Source organism: Engraulis encrasicolus, chromosome 5 (genome assembly GCF_034702125.1).
Source record: "Engraulis encrasicolus isolate BLACKSEA-1 chromosome 5, IST_EnEncr_1.0, whole genome shotgun sequence".
Taxonomy (NCBI): Eukaryota; Metazoa; Chordata; class Actinopteri; order Clupeiformes; family Engraulidae; genus Engraulis; species Engraulis encrasicolus.
In genome coordinates, this window is record NC_085861.1 from 19,206,835 (window position 1) to 19,226,232 (window position 19,398).

General features: G+C 47.3%; 2 protein-coding genes across 3 annotated transcripts in view; one reads left to right on the forward strand and one right to left on the reverse strand.

The window, feature by feature from the left end:
- LOC134448360 (uncharacterized) overlaps positions 1-1,312 on the forward strand; it is a 4,666-nt gene extending 3,354 nt beyond the window's left edge. The window contains exon 2 of the mRNA XM_063198039.1: positions 1-1,312. This exon is cut by the window's left edge and continues 740 nt beyond it. Coding sequence (XP_063054109.1) covers positions 1-673 — 673 coding nt within the window. The 3' untranslated portion in view covers positions 674-1,312.
- Positions 1,313-1,983: 671 nt separating this feature from the next.
- The window catches only part of nkd2b (NKD inhibitor of WNT signaling pathway 2b), a 55,723-nt gene continuing 38,308 nt past the window's right edge, over positions 1,984-19,398 (reverse strand). The window contains exons 4-10 of one of the 2 annotated variants that reach the window (XM_063198863.1): positions 14,609-14,669; positions 13,405-13,526; positions 9,842-9,937; positions 9,443-9,596; positions 6,913-6,970; positions 6,346-6,458; positions 1,984-5,869 (exon numbers count right to left, since the gene is read on the reverse strand). In XM_063198863.1, the coding sequence (XP_063054933.1) occupies positions 5,124-5,869; positions 6,346-6,458; positions 6,913-6,970; positions 9,443-9,596; positions 9,842-9,937; positions 13,405-13,526; positions 14,609-14,669 (1,350 nt within the window). In that variant the 3' untranslated portion in view covers positions 1,984-5,123. The remainder of the gene's footprint in view (positions 5,870-6,345; positions 6,459-6,912; positions 6,971-9,442; positions 9,597-9,841; positions 9,938-13,404; positions 13,527-14,608; positions 14,670-19,398) is intronic. The other variant, XM_063198864.1, reaches the window with a different exon arrangement.

Genomic DNA, 19,398 nt, shown 5'->3' on the forward strand with positions numbered 1-19,398 from the left:
AACCGCCGAGCTGAGTCCCGATGGCGTGGAGATGGAGAATGAGACCCAGAGCTCGGGCTCCTTTGTCGGCGGCGCGCTCATGTACCTCCTGTCCTCCTCCGTGTCTCTCCTCACCACCCCCGTCCGCCCCGTCGTCTCCACGGTAACCAGCCTGCCCGGTCAGATGACCTACGTCCTGGGGGAGGAGCTGGCCGTGTTGTCCTCGTTGCCCGGCAACACGGTGTCGCTCTTCTGGAACATACTGTGCGGCATTGCTAACTGGGTGTTGTCGGCCGCAGGCCTGGTCGTCGGAGCGGGCGAGCTGTGCTGCTCCACGGTCTACGCCTGCACCTCCCCGCTCGTGTGCAGCCTGTTTGGCGCGTGCCACGACGGGGTGGCGGGCATGGGTCAGCTGACCTGGGATGGGGTGGGGATCTTCGGGGGCGTTGTGGACAACGCCTGGTCCCTCTCCAAGTTCTTTGGGGGGACGCTGTGGGATCACGGCGAGGGCTATGTGGGGTCTGTGCTGTCTGAGCTGGGCCACCAGGCCAAGACTGTGGGGCTGGGAGTGGGCAAGCTGCTGTGGCGAGGGGGCAGGGGAGTGGGGAACGTGGTGGGGGCGGTGGGAGGCTTGGCTGGGGGCACGGTAGGCTCGGTGGTAGAGAATGTAAAAGAGGCCTTTGGGGACGAGTGAATGTAGGAGGTGTGTGTTTGTGTGTGTATGTGTGTGTGTGTGTGTGTGCGTGTGTGTGCGTGCGCGTGTGAGTGTTTGTGTGTGCGTGCAAGCATGTGTGTCCCTTGTGTGTATGTTTGTGTGAATGTGTTTGTGTCTGTGTTCACATCTCATGGGTGTGTATGCTTGTGTGAATGTTGTGACGGGAAGAACAAGCCATGGCCTTCAGGGAAATGCCAATTTTGTGTCATTGCTCTGCGCATGGAAATAACGGCTCCACTTGATTTTAAGGCTCCTGTTACATTAGCTAGGTAGGTACAGTTGAGGAAAGTATGTAATAGGATGCAACATTATGTACTTGCACTTAGGGCTAGTGTAGCAATGAGGAATCGAGCTGCCCCACTGGGACTCAAACCTTGACCTTCTGGCCTCTGACCCTCACAGTTAGTACAGTATAATTACATTACATGACATGTTCATACATGTAAATACACAAAAAAGGAACCGTAAAATAAAGTTTTACTGAAATAATAGCTTAGCTGGCATGGTGTTGAACAAACAAAGGTGTAACATGGTGTCTGCTGGTTACACTTTGAAGAGGGGATGTCTGCGCTTCAGCCTAGGTGGTGCTCACAGTCAAGGACAGCAGTATCAAGACAAGCTGGGCTACTTCACGGTGACTAGACTCAGGGATGACTGGAGCACTCAGCAATTTTTTTTTAGATGTTTTTATTATTTTGGTGCACAAAGTGACTGACAAAAAAAACTTGACTCTAAGGAAGGCGCAGGTGCGCCGAAACGTCAGTCACTTTGTGCACCAAAATAATAAAAAAAACCCTCTAAAAAAGTTGCTGAGTGCTCCAGTCATCCCTGGGTCTAGTCACTGTGAAGTAGCCCAGCTTGTCTTGATGGTGTCTGCTGGTCTCTTACAGCTGCCTCTTGCACATGTCACGCCTTGCCAATCCCTATCACACCTACTAGCAGCGCAGTGCAGGAGTGAGTCTACCTAAAAACCCTCCCTATGATGTACTTTGGGTACACAGAACTAATCAGCACATACTAGAGCAGACAACGGTTTTGTAAATGTATTGATTAATGACTGGTTTCTGACTATACAGACACCAGGGGCCTACTACAAAGGTGGTTCAGGAGTACACAAGGTGGAGTTAAGAGGTAAATCAAGTAGATCATAAATCATCTAATAGAAGAGCCTTTCTAAAGAAAATGAGGACTCCAGGCTCTTCTATTAGCTTATTTACCTCTTAACTTAACCTGGTTTACTCCTGAACCAGCTTTGTAGTATAGGCCCCTGTTCTCTTCCCAAGATGGCTGATATGAGATTTTTCAAAACAGAGCACAGACGTGTCAGTCATCCTGTGTTATGCCACGGGTTATGTCTATAGCTGGGTTTATGTGTAAAGCTATGTGATGATTTGTTGGATGATTAGCGTCACCTTGGTAATAAAGCAAATGACTGGATCAAATATATATGGCATAATTCTCACTTCCTGAGGTGAGAGCAGGCTTGACACCTCTCGCAGTGTTACTCCAATTTGAAGCTCATTGTTGGTGAGTGTTGTGGGTGGATGATAATGTTTCTTTTTCCACTGGTAGTTAGCTGGTGGGCCTACAGCTAGACACAGCGTGACTCGGCCACCACTTTTTGCTTTTCGAATAGGCACGACACAGCTCAATCGTGAAGCAAAAAGTGGAAGCCGATTCGCACTGTGTCAAGCAGTAGGCCTACCAGAAAACCCGTAGTGGAAAAGAGGCATAATAGGCTTGTAATTTTTAGAAGCGGCTGCACTGAGTTTCACAACGGGGGCTGGGTCCAAATGAATGTCACCGTTATGGTACATTGGGTAACACTTTACTTGACGCCGGTGTCATACGTATGACATAACGGTGTCATAACATTGTCATAATGCAGTCATGCATGTGTCATGAACATTATGTCAATATCAAAAACATATTATGACTGTCATTAAGTGACATTCGGTTATGATGAAGACAGGCCTAACAATGTCAACTTTTCATGACCATAAAACCTTTATGACATTGACATGATGTTTATGACTAGTTCATGACTGTGTTCATGACACTATTATGTCATACGTATGACGCTTGCGTCAAGTAAAGTGTAACTGTACATTGACTGTAAGTCATTGCACTGGAATTCATGATGCTTGGTGTATGGTGTATGGTACTGGTGAAAGTGTTACTTGTCTATTTTTTTTTCTTTTGCAGCTCCTGTCCATGCAAAAAATGAGGGCAGTACCTGCTTGTTTTTGGCCTTCAAAAGGAGCGTTTGGTTTGGGTTTCTGCAGCTGTTATTCACAGATGTTCATGTATTGACTATATACACATGGCCTTCATGTCTGTCTCAATAAAACCAGTTCAAACCAATTTACTGTGCATGAATTAAGAATAAACATTTCTTACAGTTGTCAAATACAAAAACGGTCATTCTTATTTGCACTTGCAACAGCTTGTTGATTCTGGAGTAAACAATTTAACCACAACCATAATAAATGAAGTGTAAATGTTTATTAAAATATACAAAAAGTACATATATGCATATGTATAAACCATGATAAATATGCATATTATGCAGTACAATTATACAGTAATTGTGTATACTCATATAGATTTTCTGACACATTATATAAGAAGTTTTATTTTGCATTAAAACTGGCAGTGGTGATTTTTCATTTTCTCCCCCTCTTGGGAAAAGGCAGAGTTGTATAAAGTAGAAGTAGAAGTACTCTAACAAATGTTATTACAACACTAGTGGTCTGATATTACATGATTTCAACGTTGTAATATCACACTACGAGTGTTGTAATTACATCTGTTAAGAGTACTTCAACTTCTACTTTACACAACTCTGAAAAGGAGCGCCTCTGTGACAGCAGCAGAGGCTTTGGGACATGGGGAGACTGCAAGTCAACCTAGTAGCTCCTCGCCTCCCTTCCTGCACACTCTTGACTCTTGCTTTGGGCACACCCCGCCCCTGTGGAGAAAACTGAGGCCGTTTCTCAATGTCTAGCGTGCGTCCTTCCAAGTGTATCAGCCTTTGTAATCACGCCCAGTGATTGGATACTCTTTGGTGAACTCTGCGTAGTATCCAATCACTGGGCATGACTAATTAGGCTGACACACTTCGAAGTCTCATACACTTGACATTGGGAAATGGTGCTCATTGATGATGTTGAGCCTTGCATCACAAGGTCACAGGGCACAGGAAAAGACGGGAGGAACCAGATTGACTTGTATCCATGGTTACAGAGAGGTATGGGAGGGGAAGAAGCAGCCTTTTGAGAGAGAGAGAGTGAGAGAACGAGAGGGGGAGAGGGGGAAAGGGATTTGAAGAAAGTAAGAATAGCTAAAGAGCAGCACCATTCACCTGAGAACCTACGCTTTGGAACACTGGCAGTACTTTGAATGACGCCACTCGCCATCTTCATCAGAGACCCACTACTACGTACATGAGCAGAGGTGCAACGCCAAGACAGTGGTGTCGGGACCAACCTCTGTAAAGTAACTCAGAGCAAGACGTAAACCTCTTAATCAAAGAGTTTTGTGGTTGAGTTAAGCAAATCAAACCTTAAAATGCCCTTCAATTAAGATGACTGACGTCTTGCTCCAGGGGTAAATGACTACCCAGAAATTAAGGTTGAGTCAAAAGGTTTTCATTTTGCAGATTAGTATCTGCTTGGGTAATATTTGAACATTGTCTTTTCTTGTCTTGGCCCCATATTATTCTGTTATCATTCGGTAAATATTTGAATACATCGTGCAGGAGGTAAGGGCATCATGGGAAGTTACTTTTGAGAGCTTTTGAGGTTTATCGATCAAACAAACCTCAACGGCGATAGGACAGATACTGACATCATCATCCAAGTAACGTGACGTCTAAGTCCATTCATTCATCTTCATACATGTTCAGTACACAACTGGGAATCTCTTCTAGCTTTGAACTCGGCCATTTATGCCACCTTTCCACTGCTGCTTTTCTGGTATGCCTACGTAAAGCTCGACACAGCGCGACTCGGCCGCCACTTGTTGCTCTACGGTTGAGCTGTGTTGTGCCTATTCGAAAAGCAGAAAGTGGCGGCCGAGTCGCGTTTTGTCGAGCTGTAGTAGGCCTACCAGAAAACCGACAGTTTTAAAGAGGCAACACAAAGTCAAGTGAAGTGGGACCATCAGCATTCAGGTCAGTCTTGTGTCCACAGTTTGCTATGACTGGTAGCCAAGTCAGGTCCTCTTGGCACGTGACCGAAAGCAGATCAGAGGAATACCGTATGTCCTTCTCAGAGCACGTGCTTCCGGCCGACATACGTAGTCTGTGTTTACCTCATCTTCTTTCTGGACGCCCCGTGAGCGTGTGTATGTATGTGTGAGTAGGAGTATGCATGCGTAGATATACTGCACGAGCTTACTGTATGTGTGAGTGTGTGTGTGTGGTCGGTCATGTCTGATGGTAGTGGTGATAGTGGTGATGGTGGTGGTGTTCGTGGTGGTGGTGGTGTTCGTGCCGCTGCACCAGGGGCACCACAAACCCACCCGGGCTGCCGGGCAGCACTGCGGGGGGCTGCTGCTCGCGCTCCAGGCCCGGGGGAGAGCTGGGCAGGGGAGCCGACTGTTGATGCTGCTGATGCTGCTGTTGCTGTGGAGACAGTGGCTGCTGTTGCTGATGCTGGTGCTGGTGCTGGTGTTGGTGCTGATGCTGGGGGCCCTTGGCCGGGGAGAGGCCGTCACGGGTCTTGTTCCTCAGCCGCTTGCTGTGGCTGTGCTGTAGCGGGTGCTGGTGCTGGTGCTGATGGTGGAGGTTTCCTTGAGCCTGCTGCTGCTGCTGCTGCTGGGTCAGGTGATACACATCTTGGCCACCATGCGAGCCGGCCGAGGCGCTGTGGTGCAGGGGCGCGTGGTAGCCGCCGTGGCAGCGGCCCGACTTGCCTCCTCCCCCGGAGCCGGACGGGTTGGCGTTGGCGCCGCTCAGCAACGCGGCCATGCCTTTGCCCACCCCCTTGGGGGACTTGAGGAACGGCAGGCCTCTGCTGTTGCGGGGCTCCACGGCCGTGCAGTACTCCCCGATGACCTGCGAGCGACGCTGGTGGGCAGTGGCGGCGGCGGCGTGCTGCTGGGCCTCGGGCTCCTGGGAGCGGGAGCGGCTCTGGGGGTGGGGGCCTCTCGGCGTGGGCGGCTCCGGCACAGCTGGTGAATTGATTTGAATACTTTACTACAAATTCAAGGTTCCGTATACGTAGAAAGAAACATAGATAGAAAAGTGCAAATGCAAGATCAGCCCATTAACATACAAATAGTTTTTCCAAAATACATTGTATGAATCTCTTTAGAGTGCAAGTATTGTGCTTTCCTTTGATTCAACAAGGCAACACATGGATTTGTACACTAAAATAATCCTCAACAGTGCATGAAAGGAGAGAGCGGGAGAGAAGACGTGGTGTGGGTGAGAGTCAGTTCTCAGAGCTCAGTTACATGTATATACTGTATATATCAAATACATTAAAGCAAATGTTTTCATTTAGAAAAATTGTTTTTGTCTGTTAGAGTTGATTAAGACACAGGTCGAAACCGACCCGAGCACAAGGAACGGTAACAGGAATTGAACACAATACGAGGCATGTAAAAGAGCGCCCTCTAATTCACAATTGCACACTCCATCTTACCTTCGAAGCGCGAGGTGTAGTTCTCGATACCAGCTAGGTCCAGGTAGTGATTTCTCCTCTCAGTGTTCTCGTCCACACAGTAGTGATGGCCCTCTGGGTTCTCACTCTGACCTCTGCAAATGCAATCCAGTGACATTCTTTAATCTACGTAAACACACAAGTCAACATCTAATCCCAGATTATGGCCTCATGACACCTTTCTACTCTATTAGCTATCACCAGGGCTCTAAATTAACTTTTTTCGACACCAGCCAAAGTGGTTTGTAGATCTTACTGTGGTTTGTTAATCTTACTCGCCAAGCACACACTCACTAATGGCCAAAGTGGTCAGTTAGGTGGTTTTTCTACCAGCCAAACTGAAATTTCACCAGAATTTGGCCGTTTGGCTGGTGCTGGTATAGGCTTGGTCTTTGCCCTGGCTATCACCCAAACAATAAGCAGGACATGCAATTCAATAATGAATTACAGTCAAAAATGGAATCCATACGTTATACTGAAATTATATATTATTATAAATTCTACAGTGATACAGTAAAGGTATGGCAGCTGTGATGTGGTATGGCTTACCTGGCGTGTGTGAAATTTTTACGGTTTTCTTCTGTGTGACAGCGGCCCGTCTCTCGCTCTGAAAGGAGAGAACGAGGAGACACATAAACACATAGAAAGAAGACGTCTATTCACAGCTGCACAGAGCTCTGAAAGTCTGTGATGGGAAAACCGAAGATGCATTTCAGTCTCACTTGTTTAACCCATTTTAGCCTAATAGGCACCAGCAAAAAACACCTGATGAATGCCTTAGCCCTTTTTGGGAAAAGGTGCCCTCAGCCTATAAAAACCTAAATATCTCAGCCCCTGAAGCACATAAAAGCACAAAATCAGTTGCATTTAAAAGTTAGGACCCTCATCTTGAATTTGAATGTGTTTATCCAGCTCTAACATACCCACATTTTTAATAAAGAACTCAAATCTCAAGAGCCTGAATGCAGCGTATACAGTATGTCGCTTCAGGCGCCAAAGGTCAAACAGCGTATACGCTGCATCAGGCAACAATGGGTTAATCCTGGCTATTTCCTACGGCGGCTGAATGTAACTAATTCAGCACCTCAGCCAGGTGTAAAACTTCATCATCAATTCACTAGTTTGCCCTTGAGTGTTTGGTGTACAGTAAGCATGTCCTGCATGGTCCCGGGATGTTTTAAGCGGACATCATCAGGGAGGAGATCCGGTCGCACCGATCACACAGACCGCGGGTTTTACAGTAGGAGGCGGATGTGTTCTATTGTTTGTCAATGAAAATGAGCGGATTACACTTTTAATATCAGCACAAGGCGGGTTGCGGATTCTCCGCCTCTCTGCCCCTGGCGGATCGAGTTGAAAAAAGTTCAACTCAAGGCGGAAAACCCGTGGCGGATTTCCAGATGTTCGATAGGAGACCATTATCAACATTCATATCAGATTCACTATCCAACGTTAGGAGAACAAGAAAAGGGCTCGTCTTCTATTCATTTTACATAGATGAATGGACAAAGCATTTTGTAGATGAATGGACAAAGCATTTTTTTCACAACACTTAAAGGGACACTTTGTGAGATTTTTAGTTATTTATTTCCAGGATTCATGTTGCCCATTCACTAATGTTACCCTTTTCATGAATACTTACCACCACCATCAAATTTTAAGTATTCACTATGACTGGAAATATTGCACTTTTCATACATGAAAAGGTCGATCTTCTCCATGGTCCGCCATTTTGAATTTCCAAAAATTGCCATTTTTTGCTGTAAAAATGACTGCACTTGGACCACACTAGAAAAAATGTGTTTATTACTTTGTAAACTTTCATGTAAGATCAAATTTGGCAATAGGCAGCCCAGTTTCAATGAGCAGCATAGTTGCAGTACCTTTTTTGACCATTTCCTGAACAGTGTCCCTTTAATGACACAACACCATCGATTAGGCTACATTGCGAGTGACAGTTGAGTCATTACGTTGCCTAGTCACTGCATTCGAATGGGCAGTGGATCCGCACTCGGTGTGGTCACTTCTGATTAATCAGCTGGACGCGCATTGCAGATTGTAGGCAGAAATCCGCGGTCTGTGTGATCGCGCCCTCAAAGAGTAAACACACTAATCAAAGGAAGAACCCACCAGGAAAGTGAAAGTGAAGTGAAAGTCCACCTGGGAAACAGACAGTCCCATTGTCATTGTGACACAGCACTCCACAGCACACAAGTGCACACTGCACATAATGAAATTGCATTTATGCCTCACCCGTGCAAGGGGGCAGCCCCCAATGGCGCCCCAAGGGAGCAGTGCGGTGGGGCAGTACCATGCTCAGGGTACCTCAGTCATGGAGGAGGATGGGGGAGAACACTGGTTAATTACTCCCCCCACCAACCTGGCAGGTCGGGAGTCGAACCAGCAACCTTTGGGCTACAAGTCTGATGCCCTAACCACTTACCCATGACTGCCCGGTGAAGTTAAGTGTGTTCTGGTGACAACCAGTCTTCCCTTCCAAAGCAGTTTGATGATACACTCATTTCTATGAAGCAGCTCTTCCACAAAGCATCCTCTCACCAGAGGCTGGCTATGTACAGTACAGCATACCGCTGTGATCAGAGCCACATGCTGGCACACAAGCTTACAGTAGCAGCTGATGTAACATGAGGCCAACACTAAGTGCTGCTGTTAGATAGATATTTAATGAACTGTACTATGGAAGAGTAGGATTTTAGAAGGAGTTTTATGGGGTCCTCTTTTAACCCATTGTAACCTAAGGCACCTGCGAAATACTTTTTGGGAAAGGTTGCCCTCAGCCTATAAAGACCTTAATAGCCTCCAAAACATATAAATACATGCAATTTAAAAGCTAAGACCATCATCTTGCATCTTGCAACATCTTGGTAATTAATGTACTGCAATGAATATGCTTCTTAGATAATCCACTAAAAACAAAAAAAATCCATTCAATACAGCTGTGTTTTCACCACCTTGACGTGCGCTACTACTAAAACGTCATTGATACCTCTAAGCCCCCTTCTTAAGTGTTGAAAGCATGGTCCATGACCAATGATTGTGCCCGGCGGTGCCTCCTCACCTGCTCCTGTGCTGATGGTCTCTCTCCTCCGCCGCGTGCCGGGCTCCGGGGTGACCGTCAGCTTGACCCGCAGCGTCTTGCTCTTGCTGTGGCCCGAGTGGTTGACCGAGGCGTCCACCACGTCATAGATGGTGTGCATCAGGCTGGACATGTCCTACAGCAGCACACAGAGATGGGCAGGGGAGGGGTATGGGTATTTGAATGCTGTGGTAACATTGGGTTCTTTCTGTGTGTGTGTGTGTGTGTGTGTGTGTGTGTGTGTGTGTGTGTGTGTGTGTGTGTGTGTGTGTGTGTGTGTGTGTGTGTGTGTGCGTGCGTGTGCGTGCGTGTGTGTGTGTTCACCATGATGGAATTTGCTAGACTATTGGAGAGTATTCCTCCTTGGTGGAGAGAATTTACCTCCTTGGTGACTTTCCCGCTGTTGTCAAAGTCGTAGAGGGTGAAGACCCACTCCTGGCGGTTGTCATCCTCCACAGAGACGTCACACTCCAGGTCCTGTCGGCATGGCAACAAGGAAAACTGACTCAGCAACAAGCAACACCACTGTCTCAGGAATCTGGATCACTTCCACATACAGCCACCAGGGGTCAGTGTCTCATGCTCTGTAGCTGTTGCCATTCCGCACAGCTTCAAACGGCCTGAGGTTTCAAACCCCTCTCTCCCTGCCCTCAAAACGCTAGTAAAAGGCTTGCATTTCAGCACAGCTCTTAAACCCCTGCATTAGCTGCCATCTTTAAGGGATAGGGGGGAGTCAGAGACAGAGAGAGAGAGAGAGAGAGAGAGAGAGAGAGAGAGAGAGAGAGAGAGAGAGAGAGAGAGAGAGAGAGAGAGAGAGACCAAGGCCAGGGGAATTGCCATGTTATTATACACGCTCCTTTCTTTCTTTTTCAGGAAAAGGAAGTTAAACCACATTTCTCACTTACAGCTTTTTGGCAACCCCTTTGACTCAGGGCTATCTGGTAACATGACTGTAACTGGTATGGGGGAAAGTAGTCCTCCAGAGCGCAGGCAACGCTGACATCCAGAGAGGAAGGCAGGCAGGGAGGGCAGTTGCACTTCATGAAAAGGACAACCAGGTATGGGACGATGAAATTCTAGGTTGTTTCGTCCGGAGGCGGTATTAAGTGCCTACGTCACAATAGCTACAGTATGCGCGTCCAATGTCATGAACAACACCTGAAATACTGGTGTTTGTTTCTTGATTCATTTCAGAGATAATGGGACTCAAAGATATGGCATCATACAAATCAAAATCACCTAGTAATAATATGGTAGCACCATAGTAATATCACATGACAGTATGTCTATCGGAATATGTGAAGGATGGAGATGGTCCTTGAAGATGCAGGAAGTTCAGTTTCACCTCTCCAGTGCTCCGCATACATTCCTCAACACGTGCTAGCCACTAGTTGCCTTACATCTACAACATACCCTTTGATGCTTGAACATTTAGATAATTCCTTTACTGAGCTTATTCTTTCAACCCTGCCTTCTCTGAATCCTTAAAATGGTCTGGCTTCCACTGTGTCCATTGATAATGGGCAGAAGCCATGTAGTTTTTGAGTACCTGGAATAGGGGCCGACGAGGGTGCAGGGCCCACCGGGAAAATGCCCGTTATGCCAGATGGCCAGTCCAGCCCTGTCCCTGACACTACTCTATTACTACTTCATTACAACTCATTTCAACCTTTATGTCCCATTATCTCTGAAATGAATAAATAACCAAACACCCCATTTTCAGGTGTTGTTTATGACCGTACAGACTATGTTTAGAAAAGAAACCAGCCATTAAAAATATATATATATATTCAATTTTTAATTTTTCAATGTATCATAATTCATATTCTGAAGGTTGTTGTATTCCATGCTGTGTGTGTAATTTGTAGAGCCAGAAAAGAGCTTTCAAATAACACCTCAGACATCCTTTTGTGACTTACACTGACTGATATAATCAAGGCTGAATGCATAGTGTCCTACCCTCATATGTAAACCTTTGCTAGTCTGTTTCTCCCTTAATATTGGTGTCAGATTCACACAAATGCAGTTCTGGGGTGCTACCTTGCTACTAAACAGGCACAGCAAGTATGATTGAAATCCATGTCGGTCGGGTCCCAAAGTGTCTGATTTCACATGAAATGACCCTGCTGCGTATACACAGTATCGAGCCAGGCATCTGAAGCTCCATGGATGCAGTGTTCAGGCTCTTGAGATTTGAGATTTTTATTAAAATGAAGGTATGTCAGAGCTGAATGAACGAACTAATGCAAGATAAGGGTACCAGCTTTTAAATGCAACTTATTTCATGTTTCTATGTTCTTCAGAGGCTGAGATATTTAGGTTTTTATAGGCTTCAAACAAGAGACTGAGACCGGTGTCCTGTCGATATGAGCTCCCTGTCGAGATGAGCTCCTTTTAGCTACTGAGCATGTGCACACCTCCACGCAGCGAGTTCTGCGGCTGATTGCCCATCGAGCTGAGCTACCGAACAGCTGATCTTAAACATGTGAAATATCAACTGCAACAACGCAACGCAACGCTATTATAAGTAGCCTAATAGGTGTAAGGTTTTCAGTACAGGGAGACATCCGTGCCACATAGGCTACGCTGGTGAGAGAGATTGCATGGCACAACCACACTGAGTCATTTTTTGCGCACTCCCTCTCCATTTCCTTGCGCAAAATTACCCCGCGTCAAATTTATTCTAAAACAGCCTGACATGTAATAATCAACCCTAGTACTGATTTAAGAAAATCTGACCTAGGTCCAATTTAGGCTTTCTCTCGTTGTGTTTAACTTCTAGGCCTAACTAACTCATGTCATCTAAAAATGTAGACAGGATATCTCTGTTAAAGACAATGCAAGCAATTTCCCACACCCGACGTTGCATCAAATTTCTCTACTTATGCGGCATGCCTCAAGCCTGAAACCTACCAAATGCGAAGCAAAAGCTCTCACTTAGATTATGACTCGTGCGCTAAGCCCCCCACATTTGGGCTTGCATGCCCATGGGGACCCCGGTTTGAGTCCGGCCGGGGTCATTTCCCGATCCTCCCCTGTCTCTCTGTCCCATGCACTTCCTGTCACCATCTTCGACTGTCCCGTCAAATAAAGGCCCCCAAAAAATATATATATATAAAAAAAGATTATGACTCGTGCCATGTCCTGGGAAAAGAAGCGTTCAGCTTGGATTTAAATATTTGCAGGTTTTTTTCAAAGGAGCTGTGTTCGTTAAATATAACCTATCATATTGAGTTGGCTATTATTAGAAACTTCTCCGGAAAAGTCTTAAGACGAGACACGCCGCTCGTTTTAAAATAGTAAATAAAATAAACAATCAATAGCCTATTCTATCAGCAAGTTATTAGTTAATAATAGTTGGCTATTATTAGAAACTTCTAAAAATAAAAAGTCTAAAGGCACGGACGAGACACGCTGCTCGTTTTGAAATTGTTAATAAAATAAACAATCAATATTTTATTGGGAAGTCTCCACGGAATGAAAATCAAGGTAGCTAATTTCGACGACGCAGCATGAATAGATAGGACGCCACTGTCGAGTTAGGCTACTGGTAGCTCATCTCGACAAGGCAGCTCAACTCGACAGAACACTGGCTCTGATGGGGAGGGTTGGAGTGAGCGATGATGCAACAACGGACAGGGTTGTGTGTGTGTGTGTGTGTGTGTGTGTGTGTGTGTGTGTGTGTGTGTGTGTGTGTGTGTGCATGTGAGAGACAGAGAGAGAGAAAGAAAGAAAGAAAGAAAGAAAGAGAGAGAGAGAGTGTGTGTGTGTGAGAGAGAGAGAGAGAGAGAGAGAGAGAGAGAGAGAGAGAGAGAGAGAGAGAGAGAGAGAGAGAGAGAGAGAGAGAGAGAGAGAGAGAGAGAGAGAGAGCGAGAGAGACAGCGAGACAGTAAGAAAGAGACATAAAGTGAGATACAGTATATGCAGTATAGAGAGAGGCTTACATCCAGACTGATGCGTTTCTTCCCTTTGGCTGACTCCCTGGGTGCCTCCCGCTCCCCATCCCCAGCATGGAGGTACTGCAGCAGACTCTCACAGCCCTCCGCCTTCTCTGGGGGCAAGACCACTGAACACACACACACACACACAAACACAAGCAAACGCAAACACACACACACACACACACACACACACACACACACACACACACACACACACGCACACACACGCACAGACACACACAGACACACACACACAGACACACACACACACACACACACACACACACACACACACACGCACACACACACACACACGCACACACACACACAGACACAAACACACACACACACACACTCACAAGAGTGAGTTGAGCATGCACATACCGTACACATACAGCCGTTCAAAATATCCATCCATATACTGTATTTATTCATGCTCCCACACTGTCTCTGCTCATTGCCATCAAGGGCTTTCCTTTCCTCGGTGAGTAATTTATGCAGCGTAATGTAAACCCACACCTCTTACATAAACACTGTCACAGTCATTATTCTGCTGCTCATCAACTGCTCACACTACAGCAGTGGTGATGGGGGCACTTGTCCAACTAAACCAAGTGGTTCTCAAGCTTTTTGTGTAAATAATGATCAAAGTTTATCGATGCATCGATCCTATGGCCGACGATTTAATCAAATTGCATCGTGGGCCCTGTCCAATACCCTAGCTCCATGACATAAAAGAAGTGGAAAAGTAATTGGTAAAAGGAATTCTTAAGAATAAAAAATAATCGAATCCCTGCTTTAAGAAATCGATACCGTATTCTATCGTCACGGAGGCTCACACCCCTAATGCCAATGCATAAGCATGTCAATGCATAAACATGCCAATGCCCCCCCCCCCCACACACACACACACATCTCATCATACGCATGCCAATCCTCCCCCCAATGTCATCATAAGCATGTCAGTGCCCCCCCCCCCCTAACAACATGATATTTCAGATTACAGCACAGCCTAATAATATTAATACACTGTCCTATTGTTGATAATGCTGTATGACTGTTATACAGCTTTCTAGAATGATGTGAGGGCTTCCATTCCATTTAGTGCTCAGCTGTCTTGCTCTCAATGCCCCCCCAAGGGCGCTCCAACGCCCCCGTTGAGAAAAACTAAACTAAACGGACCTGGAGTGTGCATTTCTCAACTCACCCTCTAGGGGACAGTGATGCTGTATGAATTGACTCTCCTTCAGCTCGCCGCCCGGCACCTCCTGGGAATGAGAGTAAAGGGAAGGAAGAAGAAGAAGAGAGAGAGAGAGAGAGAGAGAGAGAGAGAGAGAGAGAGAGAGAGAGAGAGAGAGAGGAAAACAGAGAAAAGAAAAGACATGAAAAGAAAATGTTAGCGGTCAAGCGTCTCTTTTGGCCCAACGCAGACGAAGGGGCGAAAACAAACATCTCCAGCTGAAGCATTTCCTCGGCTGGACGCCGGCTGGAAGACAGATAGAGAGAGAGACAGAGAGAGAGAGAGAGAGAGAGAGAGAGAGAGAGAGAGAGAGAGAGAGAGAGAGAGAGAGAGAGAGAGAGAGACAGAGAGAGAGAGAGAGAGACGCAGGAAAGATGTACTGTAACAGCACTGGATTGGAGGCCTCTGGGAAGCGCTCTACTCGGCCGCCAACTCGACCCCACTCTCCCGCTCGCTCTGCGCTTCTTTGAACATCTGCGCGTGCTTATTGTGTTTCACCGTCTGGGTCAGAGGACCGCCGCCGCGGCCCGCGCCTTTCAAGTGCCGTCCAACTCCCACAAAACTCCCACCGGCGTCCAAGACAAGCCCATATGCACCCCATTCTCGCGCAAACCCGCGCTTTCCACCGCACCGGCCATATTTGGCCAAACATGTCTGATTTGGCCTTTTTACGGGGAATGGTTCTCGTGCTTTTCAGGGGATGAGAGAGAGAGAGAGAGAGAGAGAAAGAGAGAGAGGGAAAGAGAGGGAAAAAGAGAAAGAGAGACAGAGGAGAGGAGAGGAGAAGAGAGGAGAGGAATGGGTGGTGGTGGAATAGTTGATTAATGTGTTGGAAAGGGAAGTTATTTCAGTTCATTTGATATGCTATACACAGAACATGCTAGAAGGCGGTTGTGCGGCTTTGTCCCCCCCTCATGATAAACAAAGGAAATATTTTTCTTTTGAGAGTTCTGCTCTTTGTCTTGTTAGTATGCTATGCTGGCTCTGTCTTTGAAGGTGTGTGTGTGTGTGTGTGTGTGTGTGTGTGTGTGTGTGTGTGTGTGTGTGTGTGTGTGTGTGTGTGTGTGTGTGTGTGTGTGTGTGTGTGTGTGTGTGTGTGTGTGTGTGTGTGTGTGTGAATAATGAATGAAACTGCATGAATAATCGTGAGGGTTTTTAAGACTTTTCATACACTAGTGATGAAATAGGGAACAGTCCTCTACATATGAGTTGTGCTGTGAGTAAGTGTTGTGTTTTGTGTGTGAGCTCTTTTTTATTTGTTGTTAAATTGCCAGATGGAAAATTCCTGAAGTGTAGGATGGAAGTGATTAGAGAGGGGCCTAGGCCTGGGCTGTGAGCATGCGTGTCAACGTCTGTGTGTGTGTGTGTGTGTGTGTGTGTGTGTGTGTGTGTAGCCTGACAAGCGGGAGAGGGCAGGAGAGGAGCTCTCTCTCTCCCTCTTTCTCTCTCTCTCTCTCTCTCTCTCTCTCTCTCTCTCTCTCTCCCTCTCTCGGAGTTGGGAGATCAGTTAACAGATCCTGCTGCCTCTCGTCACCTCACGCTGCCGTGCCACAAAAATGCCAAAACCACACACAAATCCAAACGTGTCTGTAGCTATGTGGATGTTAAACAGAAAGAGAGAGTAGAGTTATGGAGGGAAGAGGGGGTGGGGGGGTAGAGAGAGAGAGAGAAAAAAAAGGGGAAGACGAGCCTCAGACAAAATGGGAAAACATTTTTTTATTTATTTATTTTTTAAATAAAGCAAACCCAGTCTCGCTCGACTCCCTGCTCGCATATTAAATAATCTTCAGAGGAAGACAGAAAGGAATCCAGAACTCTGCATGTCAGGAAGGAAGACGACCGCCGCACTGGAACCATCACAGTCTTCAGGAAGGGGGAAAAAAAAGATTGTCAAAGAAAGTGATGAAAGAACAAAGGAGAGGAAGAGGGGAGGAAGGAGGGAAGCGGGAAGTTAAGGTAAGGTGTTGTGCCTGAGCGCGTGACCCTGGGGCCAGGTGTGGATGAGGGCACATCTGCAGACGTTTAAGCCTGTCCAGCCCCACCCCTCATCTCCGCCCTACGACACTTAAGCCCCGTGTACATCAAGGGCGAACAACGCGACCAGAGCGACGGAAGTCATTGTTTCTCTATGGATGGAGGGCAAATAAAGCTATCAGAGCGAATTCGCCAGGAGCGAAGCTTCTTGAGCGACCAGAGCGAATTTTAACAATTAAACTCAAGCTAATCTTAAGCGAATTCGCTATGACGCGGTTCGGCGAAAACCAATTGGAACGTTCATATCGACGAATGTCCCAGGCTGTCAAGACAGAGCCGTTATGTGATATTAGCTGAATCAAACATGTCAATGCCGCGTCCAGAGCGAATAAAGCAAATTCATGGCGAAACTTCTTCAACCACCTCAGCTACCTGGGTCGCGTAGGTAGCGCCTGGTATACACGGGCCATTACACAGCCCTAATGACAGCAGCAGCAGCACGCACGCATGCACGCACACTTATACATACTCATACTCATACTCACACATACTCTCTCTCCAATACACACTCCCTTTACCTCCAACGCACACACGCATACTCTCTCACTGTCTTTCATCAAACACACAGAAGCAGCTTTACATACAGATTCAACACACACACACACACACACACACACACACACACACACACACACACACACACACACACACACACACACACACACACACACACACACACACACACACACACACACACACACACACACACACACACACAGTATCTATCTCACACACACACAAATCACACAACCTTGCCAAGCTCTTCTTAGGCTTTAAACTCGGGCAGTTATTTGACTTTAGAGGAATCTAGGAGGGGAAGGGAAACCCTATCCTGTGGTCCGCCCCTGTCCTGCCGAGGCTGCTGGTAAGATGCTGTGCTGGTGGTAAGATGCTGTGCTGTGCTGCTGGTAAGATGCTGTGCTGTGCTGTGCTGTGCTGCTGGTAAGATGCTGTGCTGTGCTGTGCTGTGCTGTGCTGTGCTGTGCTGCTAGTAAGATGCTGTGCTGTGCTGTGCTGTGCTGTGCTGTGCTGTGCTGCTGGTAAGATGCTGTGCTGTGCTGTGCTGTGCTGTGCTGTGCTGTGCTGTGCTGTGCTGTGCTGTGTTGTGCTGTGCTGCTGGTAAGATGCTGTGCTGTGCTGTGCTGCTGGTAAGATGCTGTGCTGTGCTGTGCTGCTGGTAAGATGCTGTGCTGTGCTGTGCTGCTGGTAAGATGCTGTGCTGTGCTGTGCTGCTGGTAAGATGCTGTGCTGTGCTGTGCTGTGCTGTGCTGTGCTGTGCTGTGCTGTGCTGTGCTGTGCTGTGCTGTGCTGAGCTGAGCTGTGCATCAGGCCCACAACCGGAAATTAGGCACTGGGTGAGGGGAGAGGCAGTGGCGGAACAATTGCACACAGGGCCACAGGGAAAGACAACGATAGGGCCCCCCTATACGGTCTGCCAAGGTCACACTTGGGCCACCACCACCGATACAGGAGGGCCCTGGGGCAAATACCCTGCTTGCCCCCACTACAGCTCCACCCCTGGGTAGAGAGTAGAGGGTAGAGGCACCGGGAAACCAATGGTGGAAAAGAGAGCAGGATAGAGGGATTAGAAGAGGAAAGGTCGGAGGAAAGGAGGAGGAGGAGGAGGAGGAAGAGGAGGAGGTGTGGTCGGTGGATGCTGGATTGAAGAGTTGGGGGAGGAGGAGGAGGAGGAGGAGGAGGAGGAGGAAGAGGAGGAGGAGGAGAAGGAGGAGGTGTGGTCGGTGGATGCTGGATTGAAGAGTTGGGGGAGGAGGAGGTTGGGTCTTAAAAAGCTAGAGTCTGCACAGCATGAGCAGAGAAAGGGGTTGAGATGAGAGGGAGGGAGGAGGGAGGAGGGAGGAGAGGAAGAAGTGAGGAGAGGAAGAGGGAGAAGAGAAGAAAAGAGAAGAGAAGAGAAGAGAAGAGAAGAGAAGAGAAGAGAAGAGGAGAGGAGAGGAGAGGAGAGGGAGTAGGGAGGAGAGGGAAAGGGAGAGGGAGAGGGAAAGGGAGGAGAGGAGAGGAAAAAAGAGAAGAGAAGAGGGAGTAGGGAGGAGAGGAAAAGCGAGGAGAGGAGAGGAATAAGGGAGGAGAGGAGAGTAGAGGAAGAAGGGAGCAAAGGAGAGGAGAGAAAAGGAGAGGGAGTAGGGAGGAGAGGATGAAGGGAGAAGAGAAGAGAAGAGAAGAGAAGAGAAGAGAAGAGAAGAGAAGAGAAGAGCAGAGCAGAGAAGAGAAGAGAAGAGAAGAGAAGAGAAGAGAAGAGAAGAGAAGAGAAGAGAAGAGAAGAGAAGAGAAGAGGACGAATGGAGAAGAGGAGAGGAGATGGAGTAGGGCGGAGAGGAAGAAGGGAGGAGAGTAGAGAAGAGAAGAGGAAGAGAGGGAAAGAGGGAAAGAGGTACCTTTCCTTTCCTCTACCCAGCCAGGCCCCTGGACCAGCAGATGTCATTAATCAGTAGACTCCATTCTTCCCTTCCCAAGGCCTGACTCTTATTGTGAGGCTCACACAGGGGTGTGTGTGTGTGTGTGTGTGTGTGTGTGTGTGTGTGTGTGTGTGTGTGTGTGTGTGTGTGTGTGTGTGTGTGTGTGTGTGTGTGTATGTGTGTGTGTGTGTGTGTGTGTGTGTGTGTGTGTGTGTGTGTGTGTGTGTGTGTGTGTGTGTGGGTGTGTATGTGTGTGTGTGTGTGTGTGTGCAATGTGTGTGTGTGTGTGTGTGTGTGTGTGTGTGT